The following is a 22341-nucleotide window of genomic DNA, read 5'->3' as shown; positions in this document are numbered from 1 at the left end:
CCCCATTTTCTGTTTTTTTTCTTTGTACAAATATTAGAGTTTTCTTGTTTATCTCTATTCATGAAGGACTTTCTTGGATCAGCATTAAAAGGAAATCTAGAGAGGGGCAAAAGAAATGGGACTTATTTGAGTGGGTTTCTCAGTTTTTCAATTCAAAGGCTCGTTCATACATTGCAAGGAGTTTGTAAATTTGGGAGATTTTTGTTGTTTGTTCTTTAAAACATATGGCACTCCCTGTTTTTCCTTTGTCTTCTGATTCTTCTATTCCCTCTTATTTCAGTAAGGAGAACTTATATTCAGCTGCTTCCTTATTTCCCAGCCTCCAAGAGACAATTCCACATTTGGAGCTCCCTCCACCTCTCCAGGAAGTAGTGCTTTTCCGAGGCTGCTATCTGGGGTCTTGTGCACTTTTCAAGCCACTTTCTATTGTCTCTCTAGTAACCAGTGCTCTGCCCATTCAGGTCATGGATCTGCTCTCAGTATTTCTTACTCAGTGTGGAGCCCTCTTCTTCTGAGGGTAAACCATATTTTATATGTGTCCCATCACTCGAAGGAGACTTTTGTACTCCTCTTTTTTCACTTAGTTTCTGCCTGATTCTCTATTGTACTGTGCTCTCCTGAGCCAATTCTGCTGGTCTTGGGCCTTTATTTCCCTGCTTACACATAAGTTAAAGTTTGTAGTGTCTCTTTCTGTAGTTAGTCTTTGGGCATAGTTTATGAGTGTTTTTATTGGCCTCCCTTATTGATCTCTATGGTTTTTAGGAGGATCCATGAAGAAAGTGAAATTTAGGCATCTATCTTTGTGGGAATCTGGAAGCCTTATCACAAAATTTAATGTCTGAGAAAAGAAATTGTTATACTGTATATAAATTCAGATAGAAAATTATACATAAGACAGAAAACACAGTCCCAAAAGCCTATGTTGTAAAACTAAGTCTAATACTAAATCAAATGTACACTCAGCTGAGAATTTTTTATAGTGTCAGTTACTTCCTTAGGTATGTCTAAATGACAGTACAATATTCTATTAAAAGATTATTGGGACAAATATATTAATGTAATATGATTCCAACATTCTAAATATTTTTCTCTGGACAACACCACTTGGGGAAAACTCTTTATCAAAATCACCAATTTGTCAGTCTCCCAGGTGACATATTTAGAAACAAAATGGAACTACTGTAAAAAACTATTGTAATCCCAAAATCTTGCTCCTTCAAGTTGGTGACTGTTTTGATTTCTTTATTTTCTACCAACAAATTCCATCATTTTTTAATGATTCCTGGGAGTATACTTTAGGTAATGACAGCCTGTATTTTGATCTTAAATGTCAATAAGAGAATTTGTTTTGAGGGTGCCTAGTTTTGTTTCTTCATTGTCTCCACAAATTATTCATTTTTTCCAAAAATTAGTTATCTTGCATGATCTGTAAAATTGGATAGAAGTGAAAAATGGAGTGATGTATCAGCAGCATGGCAAAAAACCAGGAATTTTTTTTAAATAAAATATTCATTTCAAACTGAAATACAAATGGAAACTTGAAACTTAGATTTCTTTGATGGAAGATAATCTATACAGTAGCCTCCCAGGATATAATACATTACATACGCAACTTTATACTGTGATTAAAATAGCATCTCATGTGAACGTCATAGCAAATTCAACAGAGATTGTTTTTTATTTTGTGAACATGAGTGATTTCCCTACACTGTGGCTGTCATTCACACAAGGAATCATTGGATAAAGTACAAATATGCAAATAAAATTGTTTCTAGAGCATTGCAAAGGCCCATTATTTACAACCAGTGTATTGGTTTTGATTATACCTTTCTGTTATTATATGCTTTAACTTTCCCTTTACTTGGTGTCAGTTTTTGAAGAGTTGACTGTTAAATCAAGCAGAAAAGTTAAAGAAAGACAAATTAGACTTGGTAACTTCAAAATTTCCACTTTGTGTTATTTCTGATCTTGGGCAAACTCCTGCTGATATTTTTTTCTTAAAATATAATTTTACCACCTGTGTAAAATAATGATGTTGGTTATTTCAAACATTGTTGCTCCAGTGGTAGCCACTAAAACAAACAAACAAAAAAAGAAAATCAAATCAAATTTTGATACACCTTTTGTCCAGAAACATCTTAACCTTTAAAATGATTAATTTCTTATCTAAATAGGAGTGTGTACAGGTATGTGTACATGTGTGCCCCTATGTGTTGGGATTTAAGTGGGAGTAATGGGGAAATGGCTACTGTTTGTCTGAGAAGATGTGGTATTCTTTAGACTGGCTCTCCTGAAATGTAGGCAAACTAAAGGAAACAATGTGAACTGACAACATAAGAAATAGATGAAAAAGAAATGACATGTTGAATTAAGAAGATTAAGTAACAAAAAAGGAGCTAAATATACAAGAGAAAAGATGGATCATAAAAAGGGACTATGATAAATGGGGCTGAGTAAATTCTGGAAATCTAGAAACTTGTTTTGTACTGAATGAAGTGGTGGGTCATTTCTAAATGCAAATATCTAGTTTCTGGATCAGGAACCCTATACAACAAAAGTGAGCAGCTATCTCTGGAAAGAACTAATTTTTCACAAATTTATTCTCTGTTGAAGACGTAGGACCAGTCACAAATAGATGACTTATGTCCCCTGGTATGAAGCAAGTACAGAAGAGAGTATTATTTTGATAGGCTTAACTATCAAATTGATAAGTGCTGCACAATTGAGTCAATTAATTGCTACAAAATAAATGTAAATACCCAATAAAAGATGTTATTAAGCTTTTTCTCGCTGATGGTTTCTGTAAAAACTTTTCAGCCTGAAAAACGGAAATAGTACCGAGGGGAAGATAAAATTGCACTTTTCCTACCAACTAAATGGGGGCCACATTTAAAGGAACTAATAGCAATGGGAAAATGTTCTCTTTTTTCCTGCTTTAATATCTGTTGTTATGAAATATTTGCATAATGTGGAAGATAACCAAATTATGTCTTCTTGCATACACTATTAATTTCAGAGTTCATTGTCATCAAGTTTGAGACTTTTGCTTTTATTATTCTAAATAAAGTATTTTTGTTTCATTTTAAATTATTTACAAGTATATTTGAGTTTCATATTTCTTCTATTTTATAGCAGGAATCTAGAATTACCAGTCTGGTTCACACACACACATACACATTTTAATCTGTTAAAAATTTTTCAAAGGCATTGGGGGAACCTAAATTAAACAACAATTCTTGGCTTAACAGTAGATGTCCAAACAGAAAATGAATGCATTCTATGTTTTTATCTTGTTTTAAAACCAATCAATTTGAACCACTATAAAAGTCGACCTTAAGCTCATATCCCCAAATAAATTTTAACTAATAGCATTTTCATTTCTATCAGTTTAAAATAGTTTTTATTTAAATTTAAGTCTACTTAATTTACTGTTGCCATCACTGTCAAAAATCCATGAAGTATTCTCACTTTACTAAACTTGAAACATTTGCCAAGAAGAAAACAGGCCCCAAGTTAAGTATTTCATTCACAGAAAGGTAATGCATTTTATCATGTATTATTTTATAAATGATTATACTGCATGTCAAAACTATGCATGAGACCCTAATTTTTGTTTCAGATCATTCACCTCTTTCCCTTAGCAAGTATCTCCGACCTTCCTTAGGCTTCTCATGACTCTCACCTCAAATTCACTTCTCTGTCCCCACAGATAACCTCACCTCCCACACCTCAGAGCAGAGGGGTAGGGCGTGGGCAGGAACTCTCTTAATCAGCCTGCCCTCAGCAAATATATCTCAACCCCTGGTGATAAATCTTACCTGAGTCTCAAATCTCCACTTGAAACCCATTCCCTCCTCCATTCTCTCAAAATCTCTCCACCAATGCACCCTCTCTCACCAATCCTTTCCACCGGCTTTTTCACTTTTGCTCATACTCATGCCGCTGAGAATAGGCTGTATTTCAACAGATACATTCTGTTTATATGACATAATATTTTCTCAAAGTTTTAATTAGTTGAATTTGTTGCCATCCTTTAAAAATTGTAAGATTACACGTAAAATTAAGATCACTTGCTTATTTGGGAAAAATAGGAGTGTCTGGCCACATGTTCTCAATAAACTGAAACAGAATACTGAGCACACTTTCAGATGGGGAGTGCACTCTCTACTTTGCTGCAGTCCTCATCTCTCCTTATTGTTTGATTATATCTGGCTTTCTTCATTTATGTTATTTGTCTCTTCCTGTAGGCATTTGGATTTTCCAAACCTTCTCACTCATATCCCTTATTTTCTTCATTTCTCTGCCCACTGGAATTGAGCTCTCTATGTTGTGCTCACTGCATTACCCTCTAGGTTGAATGTACCTTGCTAAATGTAATTCCTTTCTCTCTGTTCTTTTATGTTCCATGACACCATATATCTATGCTTCTTTTGATCTCTGTAACATTAGTACCAAAATTTGGTACCGTTTTCTTGTTCCTCTTACTTTACTCTTAAACACTGTTTGTTTATCCCCAGAAGGTACTCTTAGCCTTCTTCTCTTCTTGTTCGTCTTCTCAATACACCCTGCCTGGGCAAACTCATCTGTGACCTCAGTGTAAAGACCCGCCTCACAAATCAGTATCTCCAGCCCTTACCTTTCTCTAGACTTTTCTCATTACTTAGGACTTCATATATCCAGTTGCTCACTGTGCATCTCCTTTGGAAAATTTTAGCATTTCTGGAAGATTTAACATTTCAAGCTAAGTCTTGTCTTTCCATCTCCAGCTACCATTCACCCCATCCTGTCAAAATCTCTTGCTCTTCGTACATTGTGATGGTGACATCAAGCCAAGTGAGCCAGAGACCTGTGCATCATGGTAAACTTTTCCTTCTCTCTAATCCTCCCTTCTCCTAACCAAACAGTGGTCAACTTTTGCCAAGCACACCTCATGAATCTCCCTCTCAAACAGCCCACCATAACTGCCCACTCAGGCCTTCAACACATCTTCCTTGGACTGATGCAATTATCTCATGATTTGTATCGCTGCTTTTGGCTACTTTTCCTCAGGGTCACATGTCATACTACTGTACATCAGATCATAATACTCCACTATTTATATCCTTTACAATTTCTCTATTGCCTGCAAATATAAAGCTCCAAAACCCTGTGCTTTATACAAAAGACTCATGCTATGGCCTCCGATATTTTTTCAGCCTCATCTCCTATCAAAATCCCCTCCCCAATCAGATCTGATATTTCACCGGTGGTTCCTTGAAACCACCATACATGTTATATCACTTTGTTTGGTATCCTCTCTACTAGAATGACTTCATTCCTCTGGCACACCTTTTCCAAAGGTGGAGCATTCCTAACTCACCCAGACAGATTTCCATCTTCCTGCCCCTGTGACATCATGATACTTTATACCTGTCTCTACCACTATGTTGGTCATATCTATTTGCCTGGGAGACCAGTAACATAAATGACTGAAGAAGGCCAGGAAAAAAGAGAGAGGTGAGGGTTGAGGAAAACTAGAGAATGTTTACCTTATTTAAAGCAGCCAAGAACCATTCTACTCTAGTTCATAGCAGGGATGTTGTATTTTCTTCCATGTATCCCCAACGTTTTACAAATAGTAAGTATTCAATACATATTTGTAGCATATATAAATAAATGAATTGCTAAGTTATTTTTATACTGAGTATTTGTTATCTTTTCCTACTGAATGAACATTAGTCAGTGATTCTCCAAGTGTGAGACCATCAGCATCATCTTGGAACATGTTTGAAATGCAAGTTCTTGGACCTTGCACCAGAACAACTGGTTCAGAAACACAGAAATTCAGCAATGCGTGTTCAACAAACCCTTCAAGTCATTCTGATACCCACTAAAGTTTGAGAACTACTTGGTCTAAGTTAGTTAATATCTAGATAAAAGTATAGAGATAAATTGTAAGGAAAACAGGGTATAAAACTATTATAAAGTTAAATTTCTATAGTATCTTATTCTCATAGTTATTTTCAAAAGTGAACTTTTTCATTTACTCTTATTAAGGTACTATAAGGAGGTTCCATTACCTTTGAAATGATTAAAATTATACTCTCTAAATCAAGAGAAGGTTTTTACCTTTATACTTACCAAAATAAAAGTTTGAATTACTCTCAAAGCTTCACCTGAAGCTAAATCTATACATACAAAATACAGTTGGTAATTTAGGCAACTATCTAGATAATTTAAGCCACTAAAAATGTATTCATATGCTTTACACTCAATATTCTGATTGATTGACACGTAAAATATATAGTTGCATGAATAGGTACATTACTCCCTCAAATTTGTATTTCAGTTTTCACACCTCAAGCTAAGGAACAAAGAAATATTCTGTATAGCTAATTTATAAAAGGGCGTTCACAGTGTTTTTACTGCTCTGCATTGGAGCTGAAAGTTATTCTTTAATTCAAAGATGAAGAGCTGCGGTAGTAATATAGAGTTTCCCACTCAGCGAGCATTACTATAGAAACAATCTGTTATTCAGATGGATTTAATTAAAGGTTTTATAATATAACTAATGTTTACCATTATCATGTGTTTGGAAGTTTCCTCTTTTTTGAAGATTAAATTTGGTATAGAAGAAAGAATCATGACATGGTTGCTAAACGAAATCTGGGGAAAGTTCAGTCAGGGGTTGCAGTCAATTTTACAGCATGTCTTCCCCCCAGGATTCAGGCAAAATACATATTTCTAAGATCAAGAAAATTGCTGGTGGTTGAAAAAAATTATGCTTTATCCCTTCATTAACAATGAATGTTAATGACAGCCTAAATCAGCATATCCACACCAGAGAGTCCCCATGTGTTCTGCGTATCATTTAGAAGAATTTGTTACCTAGCAACAACCAAATAGGGTTCAGTCCCTATTCACACAGCATTTGGGTAACTGGTTTCTGTACCATTTGTGTTTGGAATACTGCATCAAGAGAGTCCCTGTCAATGTGATGAGAACATGGTCATCCTGGGTCAATCTAGGTTAAGACATTATTACTTTCACATAACTTGAATGGACTCTTTAATTTGGCATTTGGAAAAGGAAGAAATCTATCAAAGAGAAACAAAATAACAGGATTGGTAAATCACACTTGGATTTATTAAGAAGTTATCACACAGAAACCTAATTAGGTATGTATAACAGTGATGTGTTTGCTTTCGTTTCCAATCCCTCCTCACTGAGGGATTTGAACCTTGGGTTGCTAAAAGCAGTCCACTGTCTTGTCCTGTTTTCTGCCTTATCTCCTTTACCCCAGACCTGTGTTTTCAGCTTCTTTGCTCTCATGATGACCCAGTCAGGTTGGAAGTAGTGTCAGACATCATCAGCTTTTGCAAACCTGTTCTAGAAGTTCTCTGCTGCTGCTGCAGTTCCTGTGATTGCCCTCACGCAGGCTGCAGCACTAACTTCTCCGACCGCTGCACACGTGTGCCGTGCGCTACTGGGTTGGGACTGACGTTGCTACATGATTCCAATTTGGTCCTATAGTTACTGCCTTATTGTAAAATCTTATTTTTTCTCTGGTATCTCTTACCCCAGGAAATGTCCCAGGAGTCTTAGTCTTTCAAGGTACAACTGACCACATCTGCTCCTCTGAAAGCTCTCAAATTTAGCTTCAGGTTTACTAAGTCCCTGGTGATCGTTTATTGTCACTAACACCAGGACCACACCGGTGGCACTGCCCCATTTGTCACCCACTAAACAGATTAGCCAGTTCAGACTGAATGATCCTTTTTCCCAGTCTAACTTCTAACTACTGCCTTCTTTGATAATATTATGGGCTGCTCTAGCAGCCAATGGGCAACATCATAAACTCTTTACATAGTTAGGAGTAGGAAAGACTCATTTCCTTGCAGGGGGACTCTGTGGAAATTTCTCCCTAAAAAGAAAAGGCAGATATGTCAATTATCTTTCCTCTTTCTCTCTTCAAATTTGGTATATCGCTCTCTCTGACTCAGAGATTAAAGTCATGTTTCTCTGCATATCCAGAGCTATTTGGCTGGAGAAAAGTCTCACAGTGATTTTAAGCCTCCCAGTTTAAGTGTCAGACTTGTGAATTCCCTGACTTTAGAAAGGTACATTGACATTAATTCACAAATCCTTATTTTGTGTGCTAATAGCTGATAGTAGACTTAATTCAGATCATAGTCTCTTTCAGATCAAAAACAGGCTAGTCTTCCCTGTCTGTACAGTGGACACCATGTCGCTCAGCCAGATACCTTCCTCAAGGTTGGTTACTGGAAATGTTGGCTGCTGAGGGTGCATAACTCCGCCCCCATTGGAAATCGTGTATTGCTTTACCCAAGGCTATGGCCCTTCCTATGGGGTGGCTGTAGCCAGTGACTGACTGATGCAGAGAGACAAAGGCCAGTTACCCTAACTTCAATCTGGCATAAATCTGCAGGGCTATCCCAGCTCCAGAGCTCCCAGGAGGACTGGCTGCAGCTTCAGCTGAATTTGCAAGACCGCTCAGCTTCCTCTGCCCAATCCAGCCTTCCTCCCTTCCTTATGGGTGCATCTCCTGAGAACATTCCCCATAAAACCAATCGCACAGTCCATTTTCAGGGATCCAATCGAAGACAGCTCCCACCACTCCTAATCCTTTGTGAGGGGACTATCGCTGCTCATGGCCTTTACAATGTCCGTTACACACCCACACCACATGTATGTCCTTTCCTAATGCCACTATGTTCTCTAGTTCACGTGACTTTTTCAACTTAAGTTTCTCTCTACTTTTCAGTCTATACTTCGACTAAGCAGAACCAAGCAGGAGTAAAATGTTCCTGACTTATATTTAGCTGGCTTTTATTAGATAATCAAATTATTAGATAATCAAAGTTCTAAGAGTTTATAAAAATGATGAGACATTGAACCAAAGGAGTGATTGGAAATTTGTAATTGTGAAGAAATTCAGTGATTAGGCATGTATGGAGGATTTTTCAGAAATATTTGATTTTCTGCAAGAAATATTATTGTTTATAATATTCCTAAGTATATTCCTAAGTTGGAAAAATTGTTTGAGGTCAAAATGGGCACCGTAGTTTTTTTCCAAACTTTGGTACATGAAACCCAGCTCCCAGAGGAGAGAAAGAGAGAGGCGGAAAGAAAGAGAAATAACAGTTCACATTGATGAAGTCTTCTCAATTTGAAAAAGTTAGGAAAACCATTTCCTAAATTTACTACCACAGGAGATTGGGGAGAGATGTGGTTGTGATCACTATAATTTTGCGAGAACTGTTGTTAGAGCAAATATATAAGCCAAAAACTCAAAACTGGAAGGAAATTAAGAGTCAAGTAATCCTAAGGGATCCTAGGGGAGGTTAGTGGAAGGCTTTTGGTTGGGAAGGGGGTTTTGTTATTCAGCCTCTGAGATCATAAACAAAATTGTGTGGATGCATTTATCCACATTTATTTAGAGGAGAGAATTATTATTCTCACTAGATTCTCCTAAGGATATCTGTAGCCCAAGAAAAGACCAAATCTTCGATAAACTGAAATTAAATCAAGAAAATTCCTATTTTATTCTGACTTTACCCTGATTTCCTATGTGATCTTGGGCCAAGTATTTAACATCCTTGTGTATATAAATTTGAGTCTTAAATCTAGGCTTTTTAAAGAGAAGGATGATGGGAATATCTCTATGTCTTCTTGGTTGAGAGGTAAAAAGCTCTTAGTCAAATATGATATAGGATATATGAAGATGCAGCTTTACAAATTGACATATCCTCAGAAAGACACTGTAGTAGTAGTTAATTGTAAGATCATTGTTTTAGAAACTATATAACCTCTTAGATGAAAATAGCATATTTAAACAAAATCATGTCCGTGTAAGTAGTTTATCAGTACTTATAATTATTTCAGGGGATGTGTTTAAAAATGTGTAAAAAAGCTTATTCTATAGTTCTTATTTCAGATTTATCAAGCATTTAGTAGATCAAACAAAATAGTATCTATGTTAATTATTCAAGTTAGAAAGCAAATATGGTAAATATGGAGACTTAACTTACAAGGGTGTTTTTCAGTGTTAAGAACCATAACAGGATTACCCTCATCTATGTTTCATATTTCAAGCCAGAAAGTGCTGGCATTGAGCAAAATTCTCAACGTGTATTCTTTCCAGATGAACTTCAGTTAGACAACTAAATCTATAATGCAATATAACACGGTCATGTTAACCTAGTGATGCAGAAAAGACCATCTGTACCACCTTGGATATGACTAAGCTATAGGAGCAAACTAAATGCCTTGTGTGGTCATTAATTAAGAAAGGCAGTGAATTGTTTTTAAAGGAGGAGGGCAATGTAATTGTTGAAAAATGAATAAAAGTAGGAATTGACCTTCAGTGTATTGCAATAAGTTTACGGAATTGATTTGTAAACTGCTTTATAACTCAATTCCATGTGCATTAGAAACTAATCAAATGACTGTGATGCAGTTCACTGATTTTTAACTTGGCAATTTACTTAAACATATAAAAGTTGTTAGTAGAATTATGTAAGAATGCTTGCAAAACAGTTACCGTGATGCACTGCTATTTAATCTTATTTGAACAGATTGGTTACTTTCATCTATATTTTATTAATCCGGAGTTTAACGCTGAATGCACTTGGAGTTTTTGCATTGTGGCTTGTCTTTTATTGGAAAGATAAATTCTATTTCAATTATACTTTACACTGTTAACTATTAGCCCACAAATTAAAGCTTACAATAATAAATTAGCCTGCTTAATTCTAAAATTTCTGTAATGGGTATTTTACATATAATCCACTAGATGATGAGGAGTTTGGAAACATTTCTGTGTATCCTCTAGAATCAGAATGGTAGCAATTAATAATCTCTCAAAAAAGGTAAAATTAACAATGAGCTGTGTCAGGTATATAGAGTTCACGATTTCCATGAGCTACTGAGTCCTAATTAAACACTCATTTTTTGTAAATATGGGTCAATATAATTCCAGAAGGCTAAGATTCTCTAATTAGATTTGTCAGAGCAATTAAATATTCTAGTTTTTCAGTCATCAAAATTGAAGCATATTGTCAGTTTAGAATCTGCTCATGGAAATTCATTGACCCTGCTCAGGCATTCTGTCAAAGCTAGGATTTGGTGAGCAAAATAGACAGGGCCCCATCCTTATGAAGCCTACCGTCCACTATGGGAGAGAAGTATTAATCAGAAAACCAACAAGTAGATTAGCCCCAATTACCCAGGTGGATAGAAGGGAGACAGGCTGCTCAGAATGGTACTAGGGGGCATCATTACCAGAAACAAGAGGTTGGAATGATGTGAAGAAGGGGTCACAAGCCAAGGACTACAGGAACCTCTAGACACTGAAAAAGACAAGAAAGGAATTCTTCCCAAGAGCCTCCAGGATGAATGCAGCCTTGCCCAAGATCTTGATTTTAGACTTCTGATGAGAGTTTTGAAGATTGCAGCATAGGAGGACTCTGAATTCACCTCCTCCCATAAATACAACAAATCTAAGACTAAATGTGGAACAATTTCCTCTGAGAGAGATCTGGAAACTAGATTTAAAAAACCTCCACAACAAGGAACTACACTACACTGACAGGGGTGGAAGAGGCAGAAATATAGCTCTGCTGAGGATAAAATCATATCCTAACCATGGCATTTCATGGCCAGGAGCAATATCAAAGGTATGGAACTTTTCCCACAAGAGTGGGGGATCTGAGCAGGGGATCTATGCCACAGTAGGCAGTCTCGCCCTTGGATTTAGCACAATGGAGACAGGATCACATAATACTTGGCTTTGCTGACTTTGAAAACCAACAGGGAATACACTCTGAAAAACTGTTGAACTCCAGAGAAAGAAAAACCTGCTCTTAAAGGGCCTATACAGAGATTCACCCATTCCAGAAATCAATACAAAAACATCAGAAAGAAAATTTCATAGTCCATTGATAGAAGAGACTCACCTACTAAGCTCAGAGTGCATCTGGAAGAAGCAGGAGAGAATTGGGTCCACGAACCCCAGGGACTAAGACAGTGGTGACAGCCATTATTGTGACCTACTTCAGTTGTGCTGACACAGATGTGAACAGCTGCCATTGGATTCCATCCTGTTAGCCCAGGGGGTTGCCCCACTCACTAGAGCACTCAAGGTAATTGAGTACAGCCAGGAGAGGCAGCCCATCCCAGGGACTGGCCCCACCCACTATCAAGGCCACAAAAGACTTGTGGGCCAGTGTGGCCAGGGTGTGTGGGAACTCTGTAGCAGGGAGAATGGGTCCATGGGTGGTGGGGCATGTCAGCCACAGCCAACTTGTGCCACTCATCTCAAACAGCCACACAAACAAGAGATCTTCCCTGCCTTCCAACTCCTGAAACCATTGTGTGTTGCCACATCTGGAGCCAGCCCCATCCATCTGCACTCCTGAGTGAGCAGGGAGGTGCACTGGAGGCCTGGATCACTTGGAAGTCCCTGAGCCTAGCAACCAGTCACACTGGGGCCTGACTTGCTTAACAGCAAAACAGTGGTAGTTGTATGCCATTAGACCTGGAAATCAGCTGTGCTGGAGCTTGCCCCATCCAATAAAATGACAGTAGCAGCCACATGAGGCTGGACCTTACAATGACCTGGCCCAGGGCCAGCCTAGCCTACCCATGCCACAGCAAGATCAGCCCCACCACAACAGAAGGACACATGTAGCTCATACATGGACACTCCTAGAACATGTGGCATGCATGATGAGAGAGGAGAGCATTGCTGGGCCCCACAAGGCATCTCTTACATAAGCCCACATTTTCAAGAGCAGGAGATGGAGCTGATCTACCTAATACATAGATACAAGCACAGAGAAATAGGAAAAATGAGGATACAAAAGAATATGCTCCAAACAAGGGAACAAGACAAATGATCAGAAAAAGAACTAAATGAAATAGAGATAAACAATCTACCTGTTAAAGAGTACAAACAAATAGTCATAAGGATGCTCACTGATCTTGGGAGAATATATGAATGCAGTGAGAACTTCAATAAATACCTGGAAAATATAAAATAGAACCAATCAGAACTAAAGAATACAATAATGGAAATGAAAAATTCACTACAGGGAATCAATAGCAGAGTAGACGACATAGAAGGATGGATCAGTGATCTGGATGAAGAAGTAGAGGAAATCATCCAAGCTAATCAGAAAAAAAGAAAAATAAATTAAAAAGAATGAGGACAGTCTAAGGGACCTCTGGGAAAACATCAAGTGTAGTAACATCCATATTATAGGTATCCCAGAAGGAGAAGAGAGAAACAAAGGTGCGGAAAAGCTATCTGAAGAAATAATAGCTGAAAACTGCCTTGACCTGAGGAAGGAAACAGACATCCAGGTACAGGAAACACAGAAAGTACCAAAGAAGATGAACACAAAGAGGCCTACACCAAGAGACATTATAATGAATATGTCAAGAATTAAAAATAGAGAATCCTAAAAGCTGCAAGAGAAAAGCAATAAGTTATATACAAAGGAAACCCCATGAGGCTATCAGCTGATCTCTCAGCAGAAACCTTACATGCTAGAAGGGAGAAGCATTATATATTCAAAGTGCTAAAAGGAAAAAACCTATAGCCAAGAATACTCTACCCAGTAAGGTTATCATTCAGAATTGAAGAAGAGATAAAGAGTTTTCCAGACAAGCAAAATCTAAAGGAATTTATCACCACTAAACAGGCTTTACAAGAAATGTTAAAGGGACTTAAGTGGAAAAGAAAAGACCACAAATAGGAATAATAAAGTTGTAAAAGTAAAAAAATCATTGGTAAAGGTAAATATATAATAAAGGTAGTGGATCAACCACCTATAAAGCTAGTATGAAGGTCAAAAGACAAAAACTCTAAAAATACGTATTTCCAGGATAAAAGGTTAAGAGATACCCACACACAAAGAAGAGGTAAAATGTGATATCAAAAACATAAAATGTGTGTGGTAGCAAGTAAAATTAGGGCTTTTAGTAAGAGATCAAACTTAACAGACCATCAAATAAATATAGATTGCTGTTTACATGGTTTATTATATACGAACCTCATGGTTATCACAAACCAAAAATATATAATAAATACACAAAAATTAAAGAGAAAAAACTGAAACATAAAACTAAGTAAAGCCATCACATCACAAGGGAAGAGAGCAAGAGAAGAACTACAAAAACACCCAGAAGAAAAGCAACAAAATGGCAATAAGTACATACTTATCAACCATTTCTTTAAATATCGATGGATTAAATGCTCCAATCAAAAGACATAGGGTGGCTGAATGGATGAAAAAAAATAAGACCCATATATATGCTGCCTATATGAGACATACTTCAGATCTAAAGATACTCACAAACTGAAAGTGATGGGATGGAAAAACATACTCCATGCAAATGGCAGTGAAAAGAAATCTGGGGTAGCAATACTTATATCAGACAAAATAGACTTTAAAACAAAAACTGTAACAAGAGACAAAGGAGGACATTACATGATGATAAAGGGAACAATCTAAAAGGAGGATATCACACTTGTAAATGTCTACACACCCAACATCTGAATATATAAAACAATCATTAATAGACATAAAAGAAGAAATAGACAGCAACATAATAATAGTAGGGGACTTTAATATTCCACTTACATCAATGGATAGATCATCAAAACAAAAAATCAATAAGGAATATTGGCCTTAAATGATACAGTAGACCAGATGGACTTAGTAGATAGATACAGAACATTTCATTCAAAAACTGAAAAATACACATTCTTTTTGAATTCAAATGGAACATTTTCTAAGATAGATCACATATTAGGTCATAAGACATGTCTCAATTAATTTAAAAATATTAAAATAATACAAAATATCTTTTCTGACCACAATGATATGAAACTTGAAATCAGTTACAAGAAGAAAACTGGAAAAGCCACAAATATGTGATTAAACAAAATGCTACTGAACTATTGGGTCAATGAACAAGTCAAAGAAGAAATTTTTAAAAAACCTGGAGACAAATGAAAATCAAAATATGACATACCAAAATTTATGCGATACAGTAAAAGCAGTACTAAGAGAGAAGTTTATAGCAATAGAGGTCCACTTTAATAAACAAGAAGAATCTCAAATAAACAATCTAACAATACACCTAAAGGAACTAGAAAAAAAACAAAGCCCAATATCAACAGAAGGAAGGAAATAATAAAAATCAGAGTGGAAATAAACGAAATAGCAACTAAAAAAACAATTAAAAATCAATGAAACTAAGAGCTGGTGCTTTGAAAAGATAAATAAAATTGATAAAACTTTAGCTAGACTCAACAAGAAAAAAAGAGAGAAGGCTCAAATAAATAAAGTCAGAAATGAAAGGGAAGAAATTACAAGACACCACAGAAATGCAAAGGATTCTAAGAGAATACTATGAAAAGCTATACACCAAAAAACTGGACAATCCAGAGGAAATGGATAAATTCTTAGAATCATACAATCTTCCAAAACTGAATCAATAAGAAATAGAGAATCTGAATAGACCAATTTCTATTATGGAGAATGAAACAATAATCAAAAACCTTTCCAAAAACAAAAGTCCTGGACAAGATGGCTTCTCCAGTGACTTCTACCAAACATTCAGACTTAATACCTATCATTCTCAAAATCTTCCAAAAACTTGAATAGGAAAGAATTCTTCCTAACTCATTCTATGAGGACAGCATACCATGATACCAAAACTAGACAAGGACAATTCGAAAAAAAGAAAATTACAGGCCAATGTTGCTGCTGAACATAGATGCAGAAATCCCCAACAAAATACTAGCACATTGGATGCAACAATACATTAAAGGAATTATATACCATGATCACATGGGATTTATTCCAGAGTTGCAAAGATGAGTCAAGACTTGCAAAGCAGTCACCGTGATACACCACATGAACAAAATGAAGAATAAAAATCACATGATCATCTCAAAAGATGCAGAGAAAGTATTTGGGAAAATACAGAATCCATTTATGATAAAAACTCTGCATAAAATGGGTATAGGAAGAAAGTATCTCAACATAATAAAGGCAATATATGACAAACCCACAACTAAGATCATACTCAAAGGTGAAAAACTGAAAGCTATCCCTCTAAGAAACGGAGCAAGATAAAGATGCCCACTTTCACCACTCTTATGTAACATAGTATTGGAAGTCCTAGCCAGAGCAATAAGGCAAGAAAAAGAAAGAAATGGGATCCAAATTGGAAAGGAAGAAATAAAACTGTGACTATTTGCAGATCACGTGATTTTATATATAGAAAACCCTAAAAAAATCCACCAAAAACTATTGGAAATAATAAATGAATACAGTAAAGTTGCAGGGTAAAGAATCAACATACAAAGATCGGTTGCCTTTCTATACAAAGCAACAAAATAGCAAAAAGAGAAATTAAGAAAACAATCTTATTTATAATCTCAACAAAAAGAATAAAATATAAAGGAATAAATTTAACTGCAGAGGTGAAAGTCCTGTACACTGAAGACTATAAAACATTGTTGAAAGAAATCCAGGAAGACAAAAAGAAATGGAAAGATATTTCGTATCCATAGATTGGAAAAATTAACATCCATTCTTCTTAAAGCAATCTACAAATTCAAGGGAATCCTTATCAATGTCTCAATGACATTTTTCATGGAAGTAGAACAATGAATCCTAAAACTTAAATAGAACAACAAAAGACCCCAATAGCCAAAGCAATCCTGGTAAAAAAAAGAACAAAGCTAGAGGTGTCATACTTTCTAATTTCAAAATATACTAAAAGCTGTAGTAATCAAAACAGCATGGTACTGGCACAAAACAAGACACAGAGATCACAGAACAGAATCAAGAGCTCAGAAATAAACCCACATGTCTATGGACAGCTAATTTTTGACAAAGAAGCCAAGAACACACAATGGAGAAAAGAAAATCTCTTCAATAAGTGGAGAACTGGACAGCCACATGCAAAAAAATGAAAGTAGACCATTATCTTTTACCGTACAAAAAAATTAACTCAAAATGGATTTAAGGCTTGAATGTAAGACCTGATAGCATGAAACTTCTAGAAGAAAACATAGGCAATATGCTCTTCAACATCAGTCTTAGCAGTATCTTTTTGAATACCATGTATGACCAGGCAAGGGAAACAAAAGAAAAAATAAATAAACGAGACTACATCAAACTAAAAAGCTTCTGCACAGTAAAGGAAGCCATCAACAAAACAAAAAGACAACCTACCAATTGAGAGAAGATGTTTGCAAATCATATATCTAATAAAAGGTTAATATCCAAAATATATCATGAACTTATACAATTCAACAACAAAAAAACAAATAACCCAATTAAAAAATGGTCAAAGGATCTAAATAGACATTTTCCAAAGAAGATATGCAGATGGCCAACAGGCACGTGGAAAGGTGTTCAACATCACTAATTATTAGGGAAATACAAATCAAAACTACTGTGATTTAATCATCTCATGCCCATCAGAATGGTTATAATTAACAAGACAATTAATAAGAAGTGTTGGAGAGGATGTGGAGAAAAGGGAACCCTCATACACCATGGGTAGGAATGTAAACTGGTATAGACACTATGGAAAACAGTATGAAGTTCCCTCAAAAGATTAATAGATCTACCATATGATCCACATTTTCCACTCATGGATGTTTATCCAAAGAACATGAAACCAGTAGTTCAAAAAGATATTTGCACCCCTCTGTTCATTGCAGCATTACTCACAATAGCTAAGACTAGGAAAGAACCTAAGTGCCCACCAATGGATGAGTGAATAAAGAAGATGTCCTATATATACACCATAGAATACTACTCAGCCATAAAAATTGTGAAATTTTGCCATTTTTGCCAACATGAATGGACTTTGAGAGTATTATGCTAAGTGAAATAAGTTGGAAGGAGAAAGTCAAATATTGTATGATTTCACTCAGTAGTGGAAGAAAACAACAACAACAGCAACCACCAAACACATAGATGTAGAGATTAGATTGGTGCTCACCAGAAAAAAGAAAAGAAAATCAATAAGTGTTTAACTATTAACTATGGTGAAAGGTATGAAAGTAACACTAATGTAGTTCAGAGGGAAGGAAAAGCTTCCCAAAGAAAATGACTTTGGAGGTCAAACATAAAGGATGTGCTAAGTAGGAAGAATAAACTGTGTCAGACACAAGGAAGCCCTGAATTTGAGAGAAGGACAGGCCTCTGGAGGAATAAAAGTCCATATGGCTGGATCCCAGAGAGCAAGGTAGGAAAGACGAAGCTGCAGAGTGGAGATAGTGATGTCTTCATCCCCAAAGCAGGAAGTGATTGGGAGCAGTGAAAGACTAAATGATAGTCTACATGATCAGAAGTGCATTTTCTAAAAGATAATTATTCATTTAAAGGATGGACAATATGATGCAAATACACAAAGTGATTAGCATCCGATTGCAAGAAATCAGGTGAACCGTGATAATAGCTTAGACAAAAGTGAGAGCAGTAGAGGTGAGAGAAGTGAAAACATTAAAAAGATTTTCAGGAGGTGAAGTGAACACAATTACAGGATTGATCAGATATGAGGAATGGAGGTGAGAGGGAACAGTAACTAGAATGGCCCTCAAGTCTCAGGTTTGTATGATTAGATGGATTGCAATGCCATCCACTGAAAAAAACTGGCTGGGCTTGGAGGGATAGATCATGAGATTGGATTTGCTATGAGATTTTGAGGTCTATTTAAGACTTTCAAATGAAGATGTTGATAAGGCCATTAAACATGCAGGTCTGGAACTAAGAGAAGAAGTCTAGGCTGGAGATACAGATTTATGAACCATTGGACTAGAGATGGAATTTAAAATATGTGTGTAGATAAGACCATCCACTGGAAGAGTATACTCAAATAAAATTCAAAGAGGTTCATGAATTTTAAGAGTGTTCTTCCATGTTTAAAACCATCCTCAATGCATTGAGGAAAAGTTCATAGTAAATATATTAAAGATAATGGTTCCCATGACACTTAAGGAATATAAGAAGGTAAGATAACCTTGTAGCCCAAAGATAGCAAATGTCTGACTAGAAGGGCGATCTGTAATTGTAAAGCCAAGGAATGATGTGGACCTAAGCTACTGCACTGGCCATAGAAATTAGAAACTACATTTTCTTGTAGACAATAATTAGAAAAGCTTTGAATTACACAATATTGTTTGGATGCTTTCTCTTATCTTTTCATTTCTTCTAGTGGTAGAAGTTTTATCTTAGTTTTTTTAAAAATTTATAAAAGGATGCATGCTTGATGCAACAAACATCTTTATATTTTTATGTATGTATATCTTTATATAAAGGGATATATAAAGAAGAATGCAATACTTTATACTTTCCCACTTCCAAACCCACTTAGCCAATCAACATTAAAAGTCTGGAGTATGTTCTTCACATCTCTCTACTCCCATACAACTTATATGGAAAAATATATGCTTTTATTATTTTTAATGAAGTAATATCATCATAAACACACTAAGCTGAAACTTGCTTTTTCACTTAACACTGTATTTGAGTAACCCTCTAATCAAAACATACACATATTATTGTTTTTTAAAGAACACCATAAGATTCCAAAGTATATAAATGCCATAATTTACTCAACCATTCTCCTTTTAATGGATATTCAGATTGTTTTTATTTTTTGTGCCTTTGTAATATACTATAAATGGGATTGCTAAGTCAAATGAAAAGTGTATTTTTTCATTTTAATACATATTGTAAACCAGCTTTCCAAAGAAGTTGTAGCAATTTGCAATCCCACCAGCAAAGGGTCAGAATGCTTGCCAGCATTCTTTGCCAGCACTAGATGTTATGCTTCTTTTTCCTCTTTTACTGCTAAATTGAAGAGTGGAAAATGATATCTTTTGTTTTAATTTGCATTTTTTACTACCAATAAGTTTATGTATTTATTAGCTAATATTTTAATTTTTTTTTAAAGATTTTATTTTTTCCTTTTTCTCCCCAAAGTCCCCGGGTACATAGTTGTATACTCTTCCTTGTGGGTCCTTCTAGTTGTGGCATGTGGGACGCTGCCTCAGCATGGTTTGATGAGCACTGCCATGACCGTGCCCAGGATTTGAACCAACAAAACACTGGGCCACCTGCAGGGGAGCACGTGAACTTAACCACTGGGCCACGGGGCCAGCCCCTAATATTTTAATTTTTAATGTCCACTCTTCACTCTTCAATGTTTATATTTATTGTCCTTCTAAGCATTATCCACTCTGAGATATGTAAAACAATTTCATGCCTTATCCTCAGTTTCAAAACAAAAAGTCAGGAAAAAGAAATTCTTGTCGTTACGATACATCTCTCTCTCTGAAACCAAAAGCTTTTTAAGAATTCCAAATAGAATGAGGAACATCTCATACACAGTTGACCCCACTTCCCCAACCACGTTGACATACAATATTATCCAATACAAACCTGCTAGGTATGTCAGGCCAGTTCCTTACCCCCACCTCTTTCTCTTCCCTCCTACTTCCGATACAATAACCCCCCTACCCCCCACTCCCCCAGCACACACACACACATGCAAACACTATAATCTTTCCTGTGTCTGTCCTTTTTACACATGGTGCTCCATCTCTTCTTTTCCTTTCTAAACTGTGCTCCACCCTTCACATTCCCTTAAAAAATGGATGTATGGTGGATATATGATTTTAATTTGTTAAACCAAAGAAGCCTCTTATGATCCAAATAATGCTTTCATGTCACTGGAGTATATCTAACCATCAGAAACATGGTAAAATTATTTTACTACTTTCTTTCTACTGATATGATAATTCATATTGGTCTCAGAAATTTTCTACGATATCTCACATTACAACTGTAGATGATTTGCTTAAATATTGATTAATAACTCTTTTTACATGTATTTAAATATGAGTAAACAATGTTTGTTTGTGTGTGTGTTCCAAGGAATATACTCTTTGTCTTGTGATAATACTCTTTCTTCTCTCCATTTGTAGGGAAGCTTTTTGGGTTCAAATTCCCTGGTCTGAGAGTTCTCACTTACAGAAAGCAATCGTTACCACAAGAAGACCCCGATGTGGTAGTAATCGATTCATCTAAACACAGTGATGATTCAGTAGCCATGAAGCACTTTAAGTCTCCTACAAAAGAAAGCTGCAGCCCCTCCGAAGCAGATGATACAAAAGCCTTGATACAGCCCAGCAAATGCTCCCCCCTGGTGAATATATCTGGACCTCTTGACCATTCCTCGCCCAAAAGACAATGGGACCGACTCTACCCTGACATGCTGCAGTCAAGTTCCCAGCTGACTCATTCCAGATCGAAGGAAAGCATTTGTAGTATACGGAGGGCTTCTTCAGTGCATGATATAGAAGGATACAGTGTCCACCCCAAGAATGTGTTCAGAGACCGACATGCCAGTGAAGGTATGTTTGGGTTTTTTAAAATATGGAAACATATATTAATGGGTAACAAAAGATAATCTCCATATTGTTTTTAATTTCAACATTAATATTTATGCCTTGAAGAAATAAATATGAGTAAAGGTATTAAAAATATGAGTTCTACATTCAGAATTGTTACTAATTTCTTTTTTGAACCCTAGTAAATAATTTGGTTTCTTCTGGCTTCTTTATCTATGTTTCTGAAATAGTATAATAACCATATCTGCCTAATTTATGGAGTGTTAATTAATTAATGCTTAATATAAGATACGCTTAAGTGATGGCACGATCAAGCATAATGAATTTTGATGCATTTCGCGAATAGTCAAGCACTGGGCAGACAGAGTGGTGTGCTATCGCCGAACTCTTGTATTGACCCACTCTTTCCAAAAGAAGAGGTGTAGGAAATGTGATGTATTTAGTGATCAGAAAGCTGTAAACTGATTGGGGGTGGGGAGGGAATGAGTAGCCAGAAGGGGAAAGGTTTAGTGAAAAAAAAACCAACTGGAATTCTTAATCTCAAACAAAACCAATTTGAAAAGCAAATTCAGAATTCATTTGTTTCTCCCCGGCCTCTTTCTGTTCACATTCTTATATTAGCCAGTAGTGAAAGTAGGGATGCTTAAAGCCAGTGGCAAACAATTTGTCATTAACACAATAATGGATAAGGTTTGTTGAGTATTTACCTACGTGAGGCAATCTAAGTGCTTGACACACGTTAACTCTCATTGAATTCTCACAGCAACTCTGTGAGTTAGGGATTATTATTAAGCCCCATTTTATAAATGAGGAAACTGAGGCTTAGATATCTTAAATAAATGATTGGCCCAAGGTTACAGAGTGCCAGAGCCAGCCTTCAAACCCAGGAC

The 22341-nt window shown here is 36.1% G+C and overlaps 1 protein-coding gene across 12 annotated transcripts in view; it reads left to right on the top strand.

The window, feature by feature from the left end:
- KCNH7 (potassium voltage-gated channel subfamily H member 7) overlaps nt 1-22341 on the top strand; it is a 471784-nt gene that overhangs the window by 307984 nt on the left and 141459 nt on the right. For all 12 annotated transcript variants that reach the window (XR_011428515.1, XR_011428516.1, XR_011428514.1 and 9 more), the window contains exon 4: nt 21026-21454. Coding sequence is in view for 8 of the 12 variants with exons in the window: in XM_070241908.1 (XP_070098009.1) it covers nt 21026-21454 (429 nt within the window). In the remaining 4 variants the exon portion in view is untranslated. The remainder of the gene's footprint in view (nt 1-21025; nt 21455-22341) is intronic.

Source organism: Equus caballus, chromosome 18 (assembly GCF_041296265.1).
Source record: "Equus caballus isolate H_3958 breed thoroughbred chromosome 18, TB-T2T, whole genome shotgun sequence".
Lineage (NCBI taxonomy): Eukaryota > Metazoa > Chordata > Mammalia > Perissodactyla > Equidae > Equus > Equus caballus.
This window is presented reverse-complemented; position numbering and strand designations above follow the sequence as displayed.